Raw genomic sequence first — 19629 nt, forward strand, 5'->3', positions numbered from 1 at the left:
CGGTGTGCTGAGTCTTAACAAGTACTCCCTCATATCTTGTTTGCTTCGGTGCTGCCCTATCGGATTTTTCTTAAATTAAATATTTAATTTATTTTTTAACATTATTTTTTTTAAATGTTTTGAAATACTTAGATGGGAAAAGTTAAATGCCAAAATTAATTAACTAATGGCAAAATGAATATATAATTAGATTAGCCTTTTTTGTTCCATATTTTTATGCGAATATTTATTGAAAAAAAAAACATATTAAATGAATAGAATTTATTAAACATATTTTAATAATATCTTATAGTAATAGTAAAATAATTATATTAAATTTAGCTATTTGAAATTGAGATTATTAAAATTTAAATGTTGACATTAATTAATTATGAAAATCTCATAGTTTGAAAGGCAATTTTCAATTCGAGATCAAGAGATCACGATGTATGTCCATCTCTTACAATGATCGTCGTTGATAACCGATTTTGTTTGGCCTTTAGGCTGTTTGGATTGAAAGAAAATAAGGGAGGAAGGAAAATTATGAAAGAAAATAAATATATTTTCTCTCTTCTCTTTGTTTGGGAATGAGGAAAAATTGAAAAGAGTGAAAAATAAAGGTGGAAAATAACCAATACATTTACTATTTATTTTCTCTCCATTTTAAATAAAAAATGGATGAAAAAATCATAAAATTATTTTTTTATTTTTATAATTATTTATTTTAATTTCAAATAAAAAAAATAAAATATATATTTTACTATTTAAAAAATTATTTTTCCTCTTTATTTTCTTGCCTAACATCTAAACAAGGAAAGAAAAATAATTTTTATATTATTTTTATTTTCCTTTCTTTTTCTCTTCTTTATTTCCCTTCCCTCTTTTATTTTCCTTCCCCCGTTCCCAAACATAGTGTTAAGGCAGCTCTAGATGGTGATTTAAAAGCATGTAGGTACTTTTATTGCCGTTGAAACTTCTGTTTTCTCTTTTTATTGCCTCACCCTTCGTTCCTCATCTTTTACAGCCGCTTAACTCTTTACAGTGATAGCCCCATGCCATCATACGCACACTAAACGGGGAAAAGCAAAAAGATTTCTCATCTTTCAACATTTAAAAAACAAACTAAAAAATATCTTGAGGTGATTGACGGTGGAGAATGAGTCAGATGAGACCCACAACCCAATCGCCATGCAACTCTCCACTGCACACGTAGCACCCCACCTTCTGGTACTCTCTATTTTCTTGGCTGCAAGCGCCACTCTCTCTCTTACTAAAATCTTTCTACTCCTGCGTCACGCATCTCTCGCTACTCGCTGCCGCTTTCCATTTTTCTCTCTGTAAATAACCAAATATATAATCAGTTACGCCATTTCTCTCTCCAACCTCTCACCGATATGGTATACTATACTGTATCAGGGATACGTTGGCCTTGTGCGCCTTCTCTTTACAAATCTCAATCCACTGGCTTCCATGGCGATCGAAGGATCTCCTCTCGCCTTTCCTTCCTCTTGAAGAAGGAGCCGTTTTCTCGTACTCTCTCTCTCTCTCTCTCTCTCTCTCTCTCTCTCTATTGCTATTTCTTTCTCATTCCTGTGTTGCATTTTCTTAATCGCGTTTTGTTTCTATCTATTTGATTTAATTTAGATGTGATTTAGCATTGTATTAGCGGAGCTAAATTTTTGTAGAGTTAGATTACTGTTATGAGCTTGAGTGATACTTTTTTTTTTTTAATTAAGAATTAATAATGAATATATTTATGCCTGCCTGCTGTCCGCTCGTTGAATTTTCAGTGATTCTGTAATTGCAGCTGGATCACTGATCTTTAACATTTGATTTGAATCTTTCTCTAATAAGAGAGAGCATACTTCCTCCTTTTGTTTCTGTGATTCGAAGCTTGAGAAATTGTAATATATCTTTGGTGAATCTTTCTTATAGTAATGCTAACTCATGGAGCGTTACACCGCTGGAAATTACTCTATTGTACCTTTAGCAAAATCTCTGTGAATTATTTGTCGCAGGGATTGGATATCTGGTCTCTAAGGAGATCTAGGAAAATTGGATCTCTACTGTAGCTTGGAAAAAGAATATTTGACTTTAGATGAGATACATCAATCTTTGACTGGTTAGATTCTGAATTTATTGTTTATCTGTAGCTCACTGGCGACTATTAGTTCCTAGTGTTATGAATACATCTTCCACCCAAAATAAAGATGTATATAATATAGTATTTACTGTTGTTTCTAGGTATCTTTGGAATTTTCTAATAGTTATCCCTGCTCTTTTTGACCAGTTATTTTATTATATATGTAAATCTAATCCGTTTCTTGTTTGTAGGTAAGATCTTTGCTGGGAAGTCTTCTTATGAATCTGACTCCTCAAATTTAACGGTCACTGCATCTGAGAAAGTCCTTGTTCCAGATGGTCAGATTGATGGCTCTTCTTCAACAGAACAATTAGAAACCCCTGGCACAATTTTAGAGGAACCCCAGGTTTGTGAAGCTGTGTGCATTTGAACATAGACATGGTAATTTTTTTGGTTAAATGTCACTTAATTTTATTAGTGCTTGAGATACATAGATGGCAGCAGTAGGAGGGAAAACTTTATAAATTATTGGAATAAAGAAAAAAAAATATTAGAGAGAGAAGCAAATTGAGAGGAAGGAAAACTAGGGTAGAAAATAGTATGTGGGATGCACTAAAATTATTCTTCCCAAATTTAGAGATCGTGAGCAAAATGTCATTCATTCTGTTCAAATTATATAACCTACCTCCTATGTTTTTATTGTACAAATAGATAGACTGTGTCATTGTAATTTGATCATTTATAATTTCTTTCCTCCCAATTTATTTTTGCCTTCAGAATAAGGTCAAAATTAATTTCTCTACGTCTTTCCCTCCACTCATTTTTTCCCAATTTTGTTTCCAAGCAGTTTAATAATTTTTGTTTGATTGGATCTTGTGATATTTTGAATACCCAAAAGGTCTTGCCACAAAAGCTTATGTTTGTGGCAATCTCAGGTATTGCCACAAATGACTAAAAGATGATGGCAAAAGCATTTGGACTTTGTAAAAGCCAGGTAAAAAAGGATCTTATATTGAAACGGCTGCAATTTTGGAAACACATTACATAGCCCCTTTTTTAAATGAGCATAGCTCTACCTAAATTCTTTTTTTGTGGTATAAGAAACTTTCTGACAGAATTGTGCTAGGCTTACTGAAGACTATAGCGCAATCAGAGTTCTTGGTACTTTTACTGCGGTCTATTTTGGTTGACTAATTAGCATAGTCAGTTTTTGCTTTGATATTTTGCACGGTCTAATGTTGATGCCTTTGCAAATAAATGTTGATGACACAATCAATCTCCATGACATCAAATTTAGGAGTGTACATAATTGCTTATGCCTTTATGATTCTTGTGTTAGGTGCCTAATGATGCAGAAAGCTTCGTGATGGATGATGCTAAGAATGTGGACGATGAAGTGAAAAAAGAGTCTGTTCCATTGCATGAGATTGTTAGCATTGGAAAAAGTGAATCTAAACCAAAGTCCATTCCTCCACCTGGCAGTGGACAGAGAATATATGAAATAGATCCAAGCTTGACAGGTTTCCGTCATCACCTTGACTACCGGTGAGATCCTCCTCCTCCTCCTCCTAACTGTTCTAATGATCCTTTTCCACATACTTTTCTCCTCGTTTATAATATATGATATTCCAATGATTCTTTCACATTGTTTAATTTCATCAATTATGTGTATGTTTGAGTATTTTTTGACGCAGTCCTAGATTTGTACGTTCTCAATTTATTAACATATGCAAGATTTTAATTGTGTGTGTTTGGTGTGCTAGTGCCTCTGATCCTTTTGCCTTATTGCATTGGTTTGCATTATGTCCGAAATTATTAATTTTTCTCCAACTTGAAGTAGCATAAATGACTAACAGATGGTAGTGTATCAATTATCTCTCTAAAAAGGAAAGCCTTCGACTCCATGCCACATTGTTCTCTGAGAACAATTTATACAAAGAATTTTATTAGTATACTTAAATGTCAAAATCATCAAAATTAAAGAGGGACCTAAATTATTATGTTGTATTCCTATTCTCATTTTATTTGTGCAATTAAGTGGATTTTCTTGTAGCATTGACTAATTTTAAGGTTGAGACTTGAGATATTACTTTCATTATGCCGAAGCATTAAAATTCCTCCTGGATTTCATATGCTGCAGTACCTCTTAGCTATCCTGTTTTTATAATAACTTCATCTTATGTGTCTTTTTTCTGTAGAATTCCTGCCGCTAGCTGAAATTTTTTTTACCATGATAGTATAGAGACTTTAGCAGTATGAAAGGTTGAGCATATTGAAGTTGCAGGAAAAAGAAAATGAGGGAGCAGACGGACCTAGGATGACATTAAGGAAAGTAGTGAAAAAGGATTTAATGGCCCTATCTCTCTCAAGATGTAGTGCTAAATGGGGTGGAATAGAGGAAAAGGATCCTTGTAGCGAACGCCAACTATTTTCTGATTAAGACTAGTTAAGTCTAGTGTAGTTCAATGACTTCAATCTACTGTATTTTGCCTGATCTTTTGTCCAATTACAGTTATTCAGAGTACAGAAGGCTGCGCGAAGAAATTGACAAGTATGAAGGTGGTTTGGATGCGTTCTCTCGTGGCTATGAAAAGTTTGGTTTCTCACGCAGGTATTATCTTTGTTCTGATCCCTGTAGGTTGATTGTGTTGCTTTTCCTATTTTCTTTTGTATAAAGATTGTAGCTTCCATATGTGCATGTCTGATGTGAACCCACCAACAGTTTTGGGCCGAGAGTGTATATGATGCACATCAGTATATCAGAAGAAATTCTAAAAGAATTGGAGCTGGTATTGCTGACTTGGCGGAAGCTTCTAGAATTTCTTCTGATATACACTCTTAATACACCAGGCCCTTGCTTCTCTCGGCCCAAACCTGTTGGTGGATCCATATCAATGCCACTACCTGTTATTTACTGCAGTATGTCTTCACTGGTATCATTGTTTTCATCGCAGCAAACTGTAATTGAAAAAATAATGAGACAATCTTGATGTGAAATGTGAAGGAAAATATTACAACAAAGCGTGGGATGTATTCATACCATTACTATCTTCTGTTAAAGTATTTTCAACAGTGGCACCATATCTGGATTGGAATCATAATCAGGAAAATTCGAAGTAAGAAATATTGTTGGAAAAAACATACCTAGAAAACCTTATTGATCCATTTTTTAAGCCCCTATTGTTGTGAAAATATGGTTCTTGAGCTGATTGTTTCCTACTTTACAAGTAACTATAAGAATTCTCAGGTGGTACTAATTTTATCAAAGGACAAAAGTAGGTTTTGTTCCTTGGCTTTTGGAAGTGACTAATCCTTATACTTAGAAATGGTTTGAGACATTGGAATCAGGCAACTTGGTGTGCACCTTATTGGTTCAAATAATTTACTTTCGTAATCTAGGTGCCTTTGAAAGAGATTGTAATAGCCCCATTAATTGACTGCTTTCACTTCTTTGTGGTGGCACTTATTTATGCTTATATGCTCTTGGCTTCTCTTCATTCTTGCAAATGTTCCCTTTGTGGGTACTACTTCAGTTACATGCCTTTAAACTAACAATAAGTAAATTATAATTGTGCAGTTTTAATGAGAATTCTTTTTATCAATCGATTTTAGTTTGTTGAAAATTTACTTCAGTGTCAGCATATCTCATTGTTGCTTATTGTAATCTCTGCTGGGTTTCAGTGAAACAGGAATAACTTATAGGGAATGGGCGCCTGGAGCTACGGTTTGTTCTGCCCATTTCTTTATTATGTGATTTTGAATATTCATTGATATATTTACTCTAAAAAACATGGCATTCATGTCACACACTCTCAATACGGTGACATTCCATTCAGGTTTCGTCTTGAAATATCATCCGCTTGGTTGTAGTATCTGTATTACAAAACAAATGCACAAGTGCATAGGTGTGAATTCGGGGACAATGCATCAGTCACCTAATTGTATAAATCTCCAGTCATTTATACAAGGGGCTGCTTCTTTGTGGTTTGTCAATTAAGCAACAGGGATAAATGTTCTTTCCTGCTAATACTGAGAAAACAAATGGACTGTTCATAAATGCTTCTTTTTTTTTTTTCATTTCTTTGTCTAATGCAGTGCCATATTTATGTTGTTTTCAGTGGGCTGCACTGATTGGAGATTTCAACAACTGGAATCCTAATGCAGATGTCATGACTCGGGTATGCTATCTTTGTGGTTTGTTGATTGTCCAATCCAGCCATAAACTTGGTCCTCTCAACTGAGCTGATATCATGTATAGTGCCTTTTTTTTTTTTTAAGAAATTCATGGCAGTGCCACTGATGTGGTCTCTTGCAGTCCTATTCAGTTCAACATCACGACCATTACCAAAACCATTTTTTAGAACCCTGATTGTTACACTTTAGTGAGTTGTCTGTTTGAACTTTGAATTGTTTGATAGATCCTTTGTTTTTTCTTTTTTGAATGAGGGTCAATCATCAGAAACATTTTCCATGTTCTTGTATGACAGCTGGCGTTGGTGCTTGGCTGAAGTTCATTAATTTTGGTTGTTTAGATTGTGGAATAGTATCAACATCTCACTAAATATTGAATGTATAGAGCTTGTCTTCTGAAAAAACTGAAATCCATCACCTGTGTCTGGTATTGGGATTGTGCTTGGATCACCTTGATCGGCATTAAACATTGTGTGTGTGTGTGTGTGTGTTTTTGCGAGGTGGGGGGAGGGGATTGTTAACCATATCAACCCAAAAGACAGTTAACCATGCCCATAGATTTTTGCAAAGATTTACTATTTGGATTTGCTTGTCCGTTAGATCTCTTATTGTGCTCACAGTCCAAACAAACTCACCTGCTTGTGCAGAATGAATTTGGTGTCTGGGAGATCTTTTTGCCAAATAATGCAGATGGTTCACCACCAATTCTTCATGGTTCTCGAGTGAAGGTAATCTTTCTCAAGAATGAACTTTGGAGTTTTACTGTAAATATTACGAGTTATATGCTTAATTTGATTCTCACTGCTTATTAATTTTCTTTTCTTCTGTCCTCTCTTCCAGCAAATAAAATAACCTGTTTTCTTTTTCATTTCATGTCTAGATATTTATTCTCATGCAAAGTGAAAGGCATTAGTTGTATTATTTAAGTTTTTTAAAATCATGCAATGTTAGTATGTTTCAATAGTGCTATTGTTTGATATTTGAATATGTTAAATGTTGGGAATCTGTAACTCCTCCAAACTACAAACCCTAACTTGACCATGTGAACGTAGGTACGCATGGATACTCCATCTGGCATCAAAGATTCTATCCCTGCTTGGATCAAGTTCTCAGTCCAGGCACCTGGTGAAATTCCGTACAATGGCATATACTATGATCCGCCAGAGGAGGTATGCTGTCCCATTTTCATCTTTCTTCGTTTTTTCCCCCTTTAAGCAGTATTAGAAGTTACTGAATTGAAATTTCATGCTGATGATACTATGGAATTTAATTCAAGAAAAAGCAGCAGAAAATGTTAAAATTGGTAGTAACGTTATAATAATAAAACCAGTCTTTGAGAATGCTTGAAAGAGACATTGTCCATTGGTTGTCCCACCAATAATCCAATGTTCTAACCGACTAACCTTCAGTGTTTTACCTGAGGTGGCCACTCCCAAGACCAGAAATAACATTGTACTGGAGAAAAAGTCAGAAATTTACGAGCCGGGCATATATGCTGCACAAGAGAATGGTTCATTAAGTTCACAAAATATTATCCTAATAAAGATCAAAATTTCACTAGCCACATCTTATTTTGAACATATGTGAATAATCCATGTGGTCTTATTTGTTGCTATATAGGACTTTTTGCTTTTGTTGAGTGATGTATCACCAAGCATTGGTTATACTTGATTTTGTAAAATGCTTAAGATTGCAAAAATAGTTGAACATACTCTGTTTTCTTATTCATTTATTTTGTAATTTCTTTGGCATTAATACTCTTGTTAATTTCTTTACAGGAGAAGTATGTGTTCAAACATCCACAGCCAGAGAGACCAAAATCACTTAGGATTTACGAGTCACATGTTGGAATGAGTAGTACGGTGTGCATCTTTCCCATTATCTCATGTAAAATTTTTTATTATATACTATTATTTACATCATTAATTTTCAACTATTATGATTTGACAATTTGACACTATCTCAAAATGAAGAAGCTTAGTTGTCATAATATTCTTAATTTTATTTTTTTAAATGGCAACAATATATATATATATATATATATATATATATATATATATTTCTTCATTTATCTGGAAGGGCCTCAAGGCTTTTATTGGAGTGGAGTCTTGTAGGCACACATTCTAAATTAGCTTCTCAATGACAATTTGCAACCTTGATCTAAATTCTAGCTTTCCATCGGGCCTGGAAATATGACTGGAATTGGTCAAGTCGCACTTGTACTTTTTAACTAAGGTTATGTACATACAGACTATAATTTTTTACTTTAAGTTTAATGCATGTATAATATAAATGAAGGTACTTATTTAAAACTCTTAGCTTGCATTTTGGCTCATTTAATAAATGATATTAAATGAGCCTGACTTGTTGTTGCCAAAGTCAGTTTGGCTTCGCTTATTTGTCATCCCATCAGAATATGGCACTGGTAGACTAATTTATTTATTGACTATCGTGATGTAATTCTATTTTTGTTGGTTTTTTATGTTTGAAATTGATGGTGTCTAAGTTTCTATATCAAATATCTAGCTGATTTAAATCTCTGCCTAATAAGGATTTGGATAATCAATCTGGTTTTAAACAGCAGCATGACTTTTATTTAAAATCTTCATTTTAAAATCTTCATTTTCTTACTTCTGTATTTTTTTTTTTTTTTAATTTCCCACTCACAATGTTACCAACTGTGAAATGCAGGAGCCAATAATTAACACATACGCCAACTTTAGAGATGATGTACTTCCTCGTATCAAAAGCCTTGGCTACAATGCTGTTCAGATCATGGCTATTCAAGAGCATTCCTATTATGGTAGTTTTGGGTATAGTCTTTGTTTGGCATAAGCTCCATATTTACTGTTTATCCACGGTGCTTGTTTCCGTGTGGGAGAGCGTGCTTCTTTATGATCTCATAAACTTGTGAGTTTCCTTTGGTCCATTGCAGGTACCACGTCACAAACTTCTTTGCACCTAGCAGCCGGTTTGGAACTCCTGATGATTTGAAGTCTTTAATAGATAAAGCTCATGAATTAGGCTTGCTTGTTCTCATGGATATTGTTCATAGGTAACTATTGCTATAGACATCAGAGAAAGCTGTCGATATTTAAAATCTGATAATACTAGTAAATTAATTTCTCAGCTTTTTTAATTTTGGGGTTAGTGGGCTAGTTGGCAGAACTATAATTAAATTGTTTTGTTTCTTTTTTTTTTTAAAAAAAAAATTGAAGTTTTGGTTTGCTTTCTCTGGGCTCAATTCCATTATGTTGAAATTTTCAATTTTGTACTAACTAAAATTTTATTCCTTTTATATTATTAATTTGTGAAAGACTGTTGGAAACAGACATGTTGTGAATTGATCTAGAAGTTAGAATGGTTCATCAGCCTTAGTTGAAATTAAGAATTGAGGTTTTAAGTTTTATTAATATTGACAATTTGTGAAAGGTAGGAAAACATCTGAACTTATGTTTTCTAAGTATCAGTTGATTGTTGACCAACTCACTCACATAATTTACTGCATCCTATAGATTCATGTTATTTGCAATATGAATTCATTATCACCTATGGTTATGGACAGAAGCATTTAGTTGCAATGTGAATTCAACCTCATCTAAGGTTTTGGACAGAAGCTTATCTCTCTGAGACTATGCATTTTTACATGGTTGCAAATATCTTCTTGTGCATCTTGTTTGCTGAACCTGTTTTGGCACCTGTGATCATTGATGTGAAGCAAAATTCTCTCTTATTTTATGTTACCCCAGAAGCTAGTAGGATCTTTAGCCATAATTTTCTGTCAAATTTTACCAATTCATTGTTTTGGTCTGTTCTAATACTTTGTCTTGTTTTTAAACAAAATTTATTAAACAAATCCAGCCATGCATCAAATAATACATTGGATGGGCTGAACATGTTTGATGGTACGGACAGTCACTACTTCCACTCTGGATCACGGGGTCATCATTGGATGTGGGACTCTCGCCTTTTCAACTATGGAAGGTGGGAGGTATGTAATTTTTTGAAGCTTGAGGTGGTACTGTGTTTTTTTGGTGTTGTTCTTTCCATTTATGCTGTCATGGATCAGGACTAATCCTTGCTGATTGATTCAGGTACTAAGGTTTCTTCTTTCAAATGCAAGGTGGTGGTTGGATGAGTATAAGTTTGATGGTTTCAGATTTGATGGGGTGACTTCAATGATGTACACTCATCATGGATTGCAGGTACCATTTAGGTGGCTAGGAACTTTCCTGTTTTTCTTAGTGAAGCACAATGTGTTGGTTACTAGTTCAAAAGCTGATCATCAAAGACTGCTTAATTTGTTGGATAAAAATTAGAAGCTGGATTCCTGTTTTAATGTTAACAAAACAATATGCTGACTGCTAATGATGAGTTTCATGATGCTCTTTTTGACATTTTAGGCCTATTTAGGGCTATTAATAATGCAACATAATCATTTCTTTTAACTTTTGCTTTGATGGCATATCCTTCCTCCTTCCCTTGCATAAACTTTTGTGCGCTTGCTGTAGGTAGCTTTTACTGGCAACTACAATGAGTACTTTGGATATGCAACTGATGTAGATGCCGTGGTTTATTTGATGCTCGTGAATGATATGATTCATGGTCTCTTCCCTGAGGCTGTTACGATTGGTGAAGATGTATGTTAATTCCATTACTGTATAATCATCGCCAAGATTCTATTTGGGCAAATAAATTTACTGACTTTGCTGTTTATATTTATAATGATAATTTTATTCTTTACAGGTTAGTGGAATGCCAGCGTTTTGCATTCCTGTTGAAGATGGTGGTGTTGGATTTGATTACCGTCTCCACATGGCCATTGCTGATAAATGGATTGAGATTCTTCAGTATGTTGCCTTGCAGAACCCTAAAAGCTTCCTATTTACTAACTTGAACTAGAATCTTTGAGTTGTCAATGTTAGTTTTAAGGTGCAAGGCCAAATCTAATCTACATTTTTCTTTGTTTTGATACTGGATGTAGGAAGAGAGACGAAGACTGGAAAATGGGTGACATTGTACATACACTCACCAATAGAAGGTGGTTGGAAAAGTGTGTCGCTTATGCTGAAAGTCATGACCAGGCTCTTGTTGGTGACAAAACTATTGCATTTTGGCTGATGGACAAGGTCATAGAATTTCTTACTTTTTTATTTTTGCACATCACTGTACCTGAAGACATGCACTCAATTGAAAGTTAAAATGTCAATACGCATTATGGGTCAAGTATGGGCATGCATATGCATCACATACTTTTGGTAGTTGCTTTAGACATAGTCATTTTAAATCCATGTAATGAAAACTCCATTCTGTTCTTTATTCTTAACTGGTCAACCTTCTTGTGATCGTTTTAAGTTGATAAAGTTATATTTTCTTCATCACAATAAAACTAAAGGAATAGCTTATTTGTATGATTGTTAAGATGGACTAAAGCTTGGATACCAGTACCAGAGTCAGTTTGATGTCTCATGCATTCTCTACCTACATGACAATCGAATGTGATAGTTTACGCGGGTGTTGGAAACTCCACTCTGTTGAGCATAAGATGGGAAAATTTTTGTACTGTGGACCATAGAAAATTGTTTGGTCTAAGACAAAAATAAACAATTTATCTAAGACAAAAATAAACAATTAATCAATTCTTTGTGAACATCTTTTGGATAGATACATTCTTACGCAAAAATTTTGATGATGAGTTAGGTAAGACATAACTGTGAAAAAAAGTGCATGGTATTAAAAAAAAAAAAAAAACCTTCGTCAGCTAGGCTTGAGAAGAGTTGCTTCATAAAAATGGTGTTGCAAATGTTTGTGTGTTGTACGAAGTGAGATATATTTTTCATGCAAAATCTGTGCATGTTCCACAAGGAAGCTTCATGATCTGGAATATAAGATGTTGTGCTTATTTGCCATTTATTTGCATTTTCAGAAGATGTTTTGAAGTTGACATGCAAGAAAATGTTCTTGCTTGAAGAAGATCAAACACCTATTATAATGTCAGAGAAATCAGTAACATGATACATACATATTTCATGTTTTTATAATGTTGTATGCTGTTCGATTTTATTGTGGCCACCAGTGCATGATATATTTGCGTAAAGGTTTTTTTACTTGCCATTGGCCAACATTGAAAAATTAGAGAGTAAAGACATATCTATTGTTGTTTAGAATCCAAAAGTTTGCTTGTTTCCTTCCATTTTTTCATCTTTTCCTGCCTTTTGCAGTCTAGAAACAAGTTTGGGATGACATGGGGAAATGGATCTGAAGTGAATTTCTGCATTTACATTGGAATCAATGTGAATTTTGATTAAAATAGAATTACAATTTTTTGTTGGGTACTTTGTGGTTCTGAGTTTAACATGAGATGCTAACTGATTTTTCACCATTGAAATGTTCTGGTGATTGTAGCTTAAGAAAATTTGCATACAACTCTTTTCATCTTACACTCAATTTCTCTTCTCAGGATATGTATGACTTCATGGCTTTTGACAGACCATCTACTCCTCTTATAGATCGTGGAATAGCGTTGCACAAAATGATCAGGCTTATTACCATGGGATTAGGCGGAGAAGGATATTTGAATTTTATGGGAAATGAATTTGGGCACCCTGGTAAATTCAGTTAGACTGGTTTGTTGCTATTTGTTGGCATCTTTCTTTGAATTATCATTATTCAATGAGCTAATATTCCATTCATAGGTCTTAACTATGTGGGTACTGTATTTCTGTATTTTTCCCTTAATTAGAGTGGATTGATTTTCCAAGAGGTGATCAACAACTTTCCAATGGTAAAGCAATTCCTGGGAACAACTACAGTTATGATAAATGCCGGCGTAGATTTGATCTAGTAAGTTTCTACCTGATTTTGTAACTCAATCTCTCTATTCTTAATTTATTTAGTCTCATTTAGGCACTATCTTCATGATTTCATACCAGATCATGTAGTATTGGTAGTAGCAACCAATATATTACGTGATAACACAATTTATGGTGTGCAAAGACGGAGAAATCTAATAATTGCACCTAGGTTTATGTGGAGTAATTTAATACTGGAGGCAAATTATTTGCTGAAGAAACAGGCATTCAACCAGGGACATAAACAAATCATAACAAGTAATCACCTTGTAGCAAAAGCAATGGACGATTTTCTGTCTTCATAAGACTTTAAATTGTCGATAATTACCTTTATGCATTGAGAAAGTAGGTATTCCAGGATAGATTCTAGATAAATTTGGATGCATATGGATTCTGTTTGTTGTGTGCCCCCAGGGAGATGCAGATTATCTAAGATATCATGGAATGCAAGAGTTTGATAAGGCAATGCAGCATCTTGAAGAAGCCTATGGTGTAAGTTGCAATCATACTACTTATTTAGCCTTGTTTGGGTTACCGTTGTCCTGCATTACGGATTATCCATTTGCATATAACTAATTGTTTATACTGCTAAAAGAGTTATGAAATACTTGTGTGTTTCACTTAAGTCTTAATATGGGTGGAGGCAGCTATTATCTATGCTAGATTATTTCATTCTCTCTTTCCTTTCTCTTCTAGTTATGCAATGGAATACCATAAATACAATCTTTCATTTTCAACTCGAGATGTTATAAGGGCATCATGATTTATTTCCATAGTTTGCAAAAAGGACAGTATCTCATTTGTAACAGTAATATAACTTGAATCATTTCAAACAAATCCCACAATATCATAGATAATGCAATATATCAGCACTTTATAACCAAATAATGCCCATTCTTTCTTTTTTTCTTTCCCTTTTTTTTGGGTCCTTACTTGAGAATTTCAACCAGTTCATAAGTAATGTTAAGCGATATTAACTATCATTTACTATTGGTATTGATGAAATTTAATGAATAAGAAGTAATGTTGTTAGATATCGTTTCAATACATGGTAAGTTTCTTTCATTTATTTGTTTTTGTTAACCATGGAATTTTCTTCTGATGTCTGTTTGTCAAACAATGTTAGGTATTATGAATTTGCAGGCTATAGAGAACTTTAAAATTATAGTCATAATAATGCAAAGAAAACTGACATAATGAATATATCAGATCACTGAAGCATTGCAGAATTACAGCCTCAAGTGAAATGTAGTAGGCATCATTCAAGATAATGGTTAAGAGAACTTTTCATGGACTGTTATGATCCTTTACAAAACGATTTAATCATGCATGCAAAAAAGCTATGCTCTTGATGGATTGTTTGTTTTTGCAATAAAATCATAGCTCTAATCATGTGTTTTACTAGACAATTTGAGTATCTGTTTATTTATGTTGTTTAGGGATTTGAGAGTTTTTTTCCAGCAGAATTATTCGTGTTTTTGGCTTCTAGATTACTTTATTGTGTTGTGGAAATTTGATTTGGAGCTCTTACCAACCTCCAAATGTGAAGCCCCGTGCTGGGGAGGATAGTGTTTTGATTTAACCACCATCTTTTTCTTCCTTTAAATGCATCTAAGACGATATAGCACATTTTTTGTGTGTTCTACTAATTTTCTGTAGTTTATGTGCTGTTTTTTTTTTTGGAAATTGAAAACAAATGGAATATAATCCATCAAGGTTAACTCTTGATGTAGTTCATGACTTCTGAGCACCAGTATATATCACGGAAGGATGAAGGAGATCGGATCATTGTCTTTGAGAGGGGAAACCTTGTTTTTGTATTCAACTTTCATTGGAATAACAGCTATTCAGATTACAGAGTTGGCTGCTTCAAGCCAGGAAAGTATAAGGTGTAGTATCTTTTCTTTTCTTCTTTCCATTTTTTTGCTATTTCTTTTTTCCCTCTCATTAGACTTGAAAAAGCAACTGATGAAATATATATAAAGGTTACATAGCAAAGAACATCACTTGCTTTAATTTGGGGTTGCATTACCAACGAAAATCAATAAAGTTGTTATTGGATCCCGTTGAAGCTAACAAAATTTCAATGTCTCCTAAATATAACTGACATTGATTTTTGTATAATAAAATCACTGAAATTAAATTTCTATTTAAATTCAATCCAAAATTTTGATATGATAAGTATATTGAACGTTTTCAATATATTTTTCATGCTTAAAGAGAGTGAGAAACGAAAAGAGAGAGAATAAATTTTTGTCACACCTTGACCTGTGGGGAGAAAAAAGAGCAAGAGAGAGAGAGTGAGGAGTGAGAAAAATGTCTTCGGTTGTCTATTAAACCTAGAAAAATATAATTGAAAATTTCAATACGGTTAGTAAATCATATTTCCAGTTTGAATTTGGTTAGATTTTGATTATGATGGATTGATTTGTGATGAGTCGCTCATCAATTGATTCTGTTTATGCAAATCATTTGTCTTCATCAATGTGTATTTTTTTTTAAAAAAAAAAAAAAAATATTTCATGAATACGAAGAATGTCTCAGTTTTTCCAATTGTATTCTTTGATCATGTTCTGTGCCCTCTTCCAGATTGTTTTGGATTCAGATGATGCCTTGTTTGGAGGCTTCAGCAGGCTTAGTCATAGTGCGGAGTACTTCAGCTTTGTAAGAAAATTTGCCTAAGATTTATACCTGAATTTTGTTTACTGCTTTGGCTTTTCACTATCAACACATGATGGTGTTCTAAACTTGCATGTCTACTTGTGCAGGAAGGGAGGTATGATAACCGGCCTAGATCTTTCATGGTGTATGCACCATCTAGAACAGCAGTGGTCTATGCTTTAGTAGAAGATGAAAAGGATGAAGTAGAACCTGTCGCCAGCTGAGATAGATCTTTAACAACAGGTTCTTCTGAAGCAGGAATGGCATTATTTATCTTCCTGTGCACCTGCATTGAACGAAATATATTGAGAGCCTATAATTGATGCAATGGCATTGCCCTTCTCGGCATTTTGCTGCGTAGGACACAGCAAAATGAAGACCAAGGCAGAAGATAGAGAGATACACGCCAGAATGCATTATCATATGGAGCGCAAACCTTCTAAATCATTTAGCAAGTTGCTTGCATACTGTAAATGTTGTCTAGTACCTGGTAAAACTAAGTTATTATGGTCACTGTGGATGTCAACTACTAAAATTTTGGGTGTAGCCCACGAGGATGCAAGTGTTGCCCACGTAAAGTGGTGCATCTTTACAAGTTGCGTTGGTCTTGACTAAAATGGTTATAAATGAATCTCATGCACGTGGCCTTGTGTGAAACGGACGAGCCACTGCACCCCACAAAATAATGCTCAATGGTTTAATTTTCCAGTCGGGAGAGCAGGTGCACATCGCGATGCACCAATTATATCACAACAGAACATGAAAACGTTTGCTTGCAGGCGATCTTCTAGGGCTCCATTGCCTAACAAAGAGAGACTTGCAGAATTTGGGAACAAAATAAATCATGTAAATTTTCCAGACGAAACAATCAAACGCAGCCGTTGTGGCACTAGCCAACCATGCAAGTATTACACTCTAGAATTATGATTGGGATAACTGTAGCGGCAACAAGCGTATAAAACTGGGAATTCCCTTATTAAAGGTATATATAAAAACATGGGAAATCAAGTGCTAACATAACTAGTTTCAGAAGCAGAACCACGAGGTAACTGGTGTAGAACACTTGTCGGAGATGAATTGGAGGTGGAAGATCTTAGCGCTTCTGCGAGAGGTCCTCCCATGGAAGCCACCTGTGTTGTGCCCCATCCACCGGTCCAATTCACTTGGGGATGCTCCCTTTCATTGCGTCCGTTGCCTGCTGATTCTTCTCCATTGCCAGTGGACAATTTCAACGAGACGTCTGATGAAGAGTTTCCAGACATTGAAATTGAGAGACAAGTTGCAGAGTTCATTGGACTAGCATTGCTTCCTGCAGTATCTGGTTGTTGAAGCGACCTTGGCCAGTCATCGAAAAAATGCCTCAGAATGTGACCATCTCTTCTATAGCAAACTCATTTTGGGGTCCAAAGAGGCCCTTGATTTCAGGTTTGGAATCCATGGAACTGCAAGGGAACAAACAAAAGAACACGTGGGCAAGAGCAAAAAGAACAAGCAAAGAACGTAACAATGAAAAGCTTGTTAAAAAAAAAAGAAAAAAAAGCAAATACAATATCTTCAAAAGCTGGGGTTAGGATTACTTTGTACAGAATCTAGAGCTCTTCCCCCAGATTCGAGACATAATTTGACCAGACCTCCACTAGGGTCCTAACAAGGACATATATTTCAAAAAATTCCAACACAGTGAGATTCCACCATGTCCCCGTGTTGAAAGAAACGTTTTATCAAATTATCTGAAAACTGAAATTCTCTAGTACAATATTAGCTACAAGGTTTCAGTAAACTAAGTTTAATCTGCATGGTAATTAATAGGCAAAGAGACAGGCATCAAGAGTACCCGTTATTGAGGTGAAGGAGATCTGTGGAAGGCGATTGCCCAGAAAAAGAAAAACTCGCCCCGATAGGCACCGCAGCTAGGGGCGGTGCAACAATGGATGCGGTGCTATTGAAAGCAGCACCGGCCGCAGCCCCCGCACCTTCCCCACCAATACCAACAGAAGTGGTAGCGGTGGAGGATGATGTAGGTGTGGGGATTTCCACAGGCTTTCTTGAACGGTTGCGGCCACGGTGAACGTGGCGCTCGCAATACTTCTGACCAGCCACAACGTCCCTCGAACACCGCCATTTTTTACCATCTGTTCTCCGGCAACGACCAGGCTCCGGATCCATGGCTGCTCTTCCCCAATACCCTGTTTGCAACACTGATAAGGCATATTGATACCCAACTCCATATTTAGGAAAACAAAGAAAGGAAAAAGAAATCGTTTAGATCCAATCGTTGAGTGGAATGCATTTTTATAGTGTAGAGAGTGAAAAATAAACAGCAAGATTTGTGAGTACAGAGAGAAAATATCAAGAAAATGCATTTACACGAGGTCGTATTTACCAAGAAGATCATGAGAAAGAAGATGCCAAGGAACGCATATCTAAGAGAAACCAATCTTTAATGTTCACAAGAAGAAAACAGCAGTAACAACGTTGGGAGAATCAAGAATTAAAGACCATGTAATAAAAGTGAGGTTTTGAGCAAAACTTACAAGCTGGCTGATAATAAGAGTACTGTTGAAGTGGGTGGTGAAGGAAATATGGAGGAGAGTGAAGAAGGCTTTTCTTGATTGATTGGAGGAGTTCAGGAGGAACGGCAGCACCTGCTAACATGTACCTGTAGATCAGAGCTTGTAGTTCTAGCTCCTGCCACTGAACCAAGCTAAAGTAACTTCCTCCCATCCCTAACAAAAATAGAAAGAAAGAAAACTTGTTAATCAAGAGATCAAGAGAGCAAAGTAGGTTCGGATCATCAAAATACGGAGTAAACCAACCAAGAAACTTTCTATAGCAGGAAGTATAACTGTCTTAGAGGAGGAAGGAACGAAAGGGTGCAAGAAAAGGAAAATAAAGAGAACTTACTGGGAAATCTGGTGGTGGTGGCAGCAGCTGGGGTTGAATCTGGAAATGCTGACAGGTTACTGATTTTACTGTTGGATTCAGGTACAAACAAAGGGAGAGGAGCAGTAGACCCATATGAGTATTGTAGTTGTGGTTGATGGGAATCCATGAGGAGTTTTGGCATCTTTGCAGAATGTTGTTCTTCTGACTCAAGCTGCTCGGTTCTCCATGGCTTCAGATGGAAGTCCATGAAGAGAAAGAGAGAGAGAGAGAGAGAGAGAGAGAGAGAGAGAGAGAGAGAGATTAGTTTAGTTCGGTTTCTTTTGGGTTTGGTTGATTTTAATAGGCTTGTTGGCCTTTGGGTGTGTGAAGAGAAAGCTGGCAAAAGCTTTTGCAGAGACTTCTGTAGTTTCTTTTATAACTTTAGCAGATAGTAGCACAAGAGGAGAGAGAGAGAGAAGTCTGACAAGAAAGCCTGCAAGTTTGTTTATGGCCAGTTGAGAAGCCCTGGGAGCACTTGAGAAAAGGACAGTCGGACAAGACAATTGAGAGAAAAAGAGACTCCCAAAACGTAATAAAATATTTTTAACATGTTAGAGACGAGAGAGAGAGAGAGAGAGAGAGAGAGAGAGAGAGAGAGATGAGATTCCTGCAGTCTTCGTCTGCCTATTTCGGAATACTGAATACTAAACGGCACTTGAGAGGAAGACAGCTTATAAATCCCTTTCATTAGCCTTAGAGGCTTAGCCTGATAACAAAAAACCCATTTTCCATGCAAAGGCAAAACCAGATTGAGCCGACAGTGCAGTTCCTTCTCAGCCGAGCTCAGAGGCATTGCATAGACGTTCTACTCATCTCTTTCCACTTCCCCTGTGAAAGGAACCATATTAAAGTGTTGCATCTCTCGTCTCCAAACAGTATCTAACGTCTTGGACCAAAAAAAAAAATCGAAAGTAAAATTTGCTTCTTCTTTTACTTTGT

The 19629-nt window shown here is 35.5% G+C and overlaps 2 protein-coding genes across 4 annotated transcripts; one reads left to right on the forward strand and one right to left on the reverse strand.

The window, feature by feature from the left end:
* Positions 1-1254: 1254 nt before the first annotated feature.
* On the forward strand, positions 1255-16422 carry LOC110646109 (1,4-alpha-glucan-branching enzyme 1, chloroplastic/amyloplastic). 3 transcript variants are annotated; one of them, XM_058147438.1, is made up of 23 exons: positions 1365-1509; positions 1998-2101; positions 2314-2468; positions 3402-3607; positions 4575-4673; positions 5744-5786; positions 6181-6240; positions 6901-6981; positions 7306-7422; positions 8032-8115; positions 8945-9066; positions 9189-9308; positions 10115-10244; positions 10348-10458; positions 10765-10893; positions 11000-11103; positions 11238-11382; positions 12714-12861; positions 12996-13096; positions 13519-13596; positions 14838-14993; positions 15694-15768; positions 15873-16422. In XM_058147438.1, the coding sequence occupies exons 4-23, from the start codon at positions 3429-3431 to the stop codon at positions 15987-15989; spliced, it is 2199 nt and encodes a 732-aa protein (XP_058003421.1). In that variant the 5' UTR covers positions 1365-1509; positions 1998-2101; positions 2314-2468; positions 3402-3428; the 3' UTR covers positions 15990-16422. The 3 variants fall into 3 exon arrangements, with proteins under 3 accessions (XP_058003419.1, XP_058003418.1, XP_058003421.1); XM_058147435.1 differs by lacking the exon at positions 1998-2101 and having other exon boundaries at positions 1256-1509; XM_058147436.1 differs by lacking the exons at positions 1998-2101; positions 13519-13596 and having other exon boundaries at positions 1255-1509.
* Positions 16423-16590: 168 nt separating this feature from the next.
* LOC110646110 (growth-regulating factor 3) lies at positions 16591-19240 on the reverse strand. The gene is given in 5 exon segments (XM_058147439.1): positions 16591-17149; positions 17152-17207; positions 17600-17963; positions 18300-18491; positions 18670-19240. Coding segments are annotated over 5 exon segments (1221 nt in total). The 5' UTR covers positions 18899-19240; the 3' UTR covers positions 16591-16769.
* Between the last annotated feature and the right edge of the window lie 389 nt (positions 19241-19629).

The sequence above is a fragment of the Hevea brasiliensis genome, chromosome 5 (assembly GCF_030052815.1).
Source record: "Hevea brasiliensis isolate MT/VB/25A 57/8 chromosome 5, ASM3005281v1, whole genome shotgun sequence".
Taxonomy (NCBI): domain Eukaryota; kingdom Viridiplantae; phylum Streptophyta; class Magnoliopsida; order Malpighiales; family Euphorbiaceae; genus Hevea; species Hevea brasiliensis.

Excerpts from the sequence above, each read along its gene's own strand:
- LOC110646109 (XM_058147435.1), top strand. The coding sequence starts at position 1,374 with ATGGTATACTATACTGTATCAGGGATACGTTGGCCTTGTGCGCCTTCT. Across the intron at positions 12,862-12,995 it reads AAATGAATTTGGGCACCCTG|AGTGGATTGATTTTCCAAGA; the intron begins GTAAATTCAGTT and ends TCCCTTAATTAG. Across the intron at positions 14,994-15,693 it reads TCAAGCCAGGAAAGTATAAG|ATTGTTTTGGATTCAGATGA; the intron begins GTGTAGTATCTT and ends GCCCTCTTCCAG.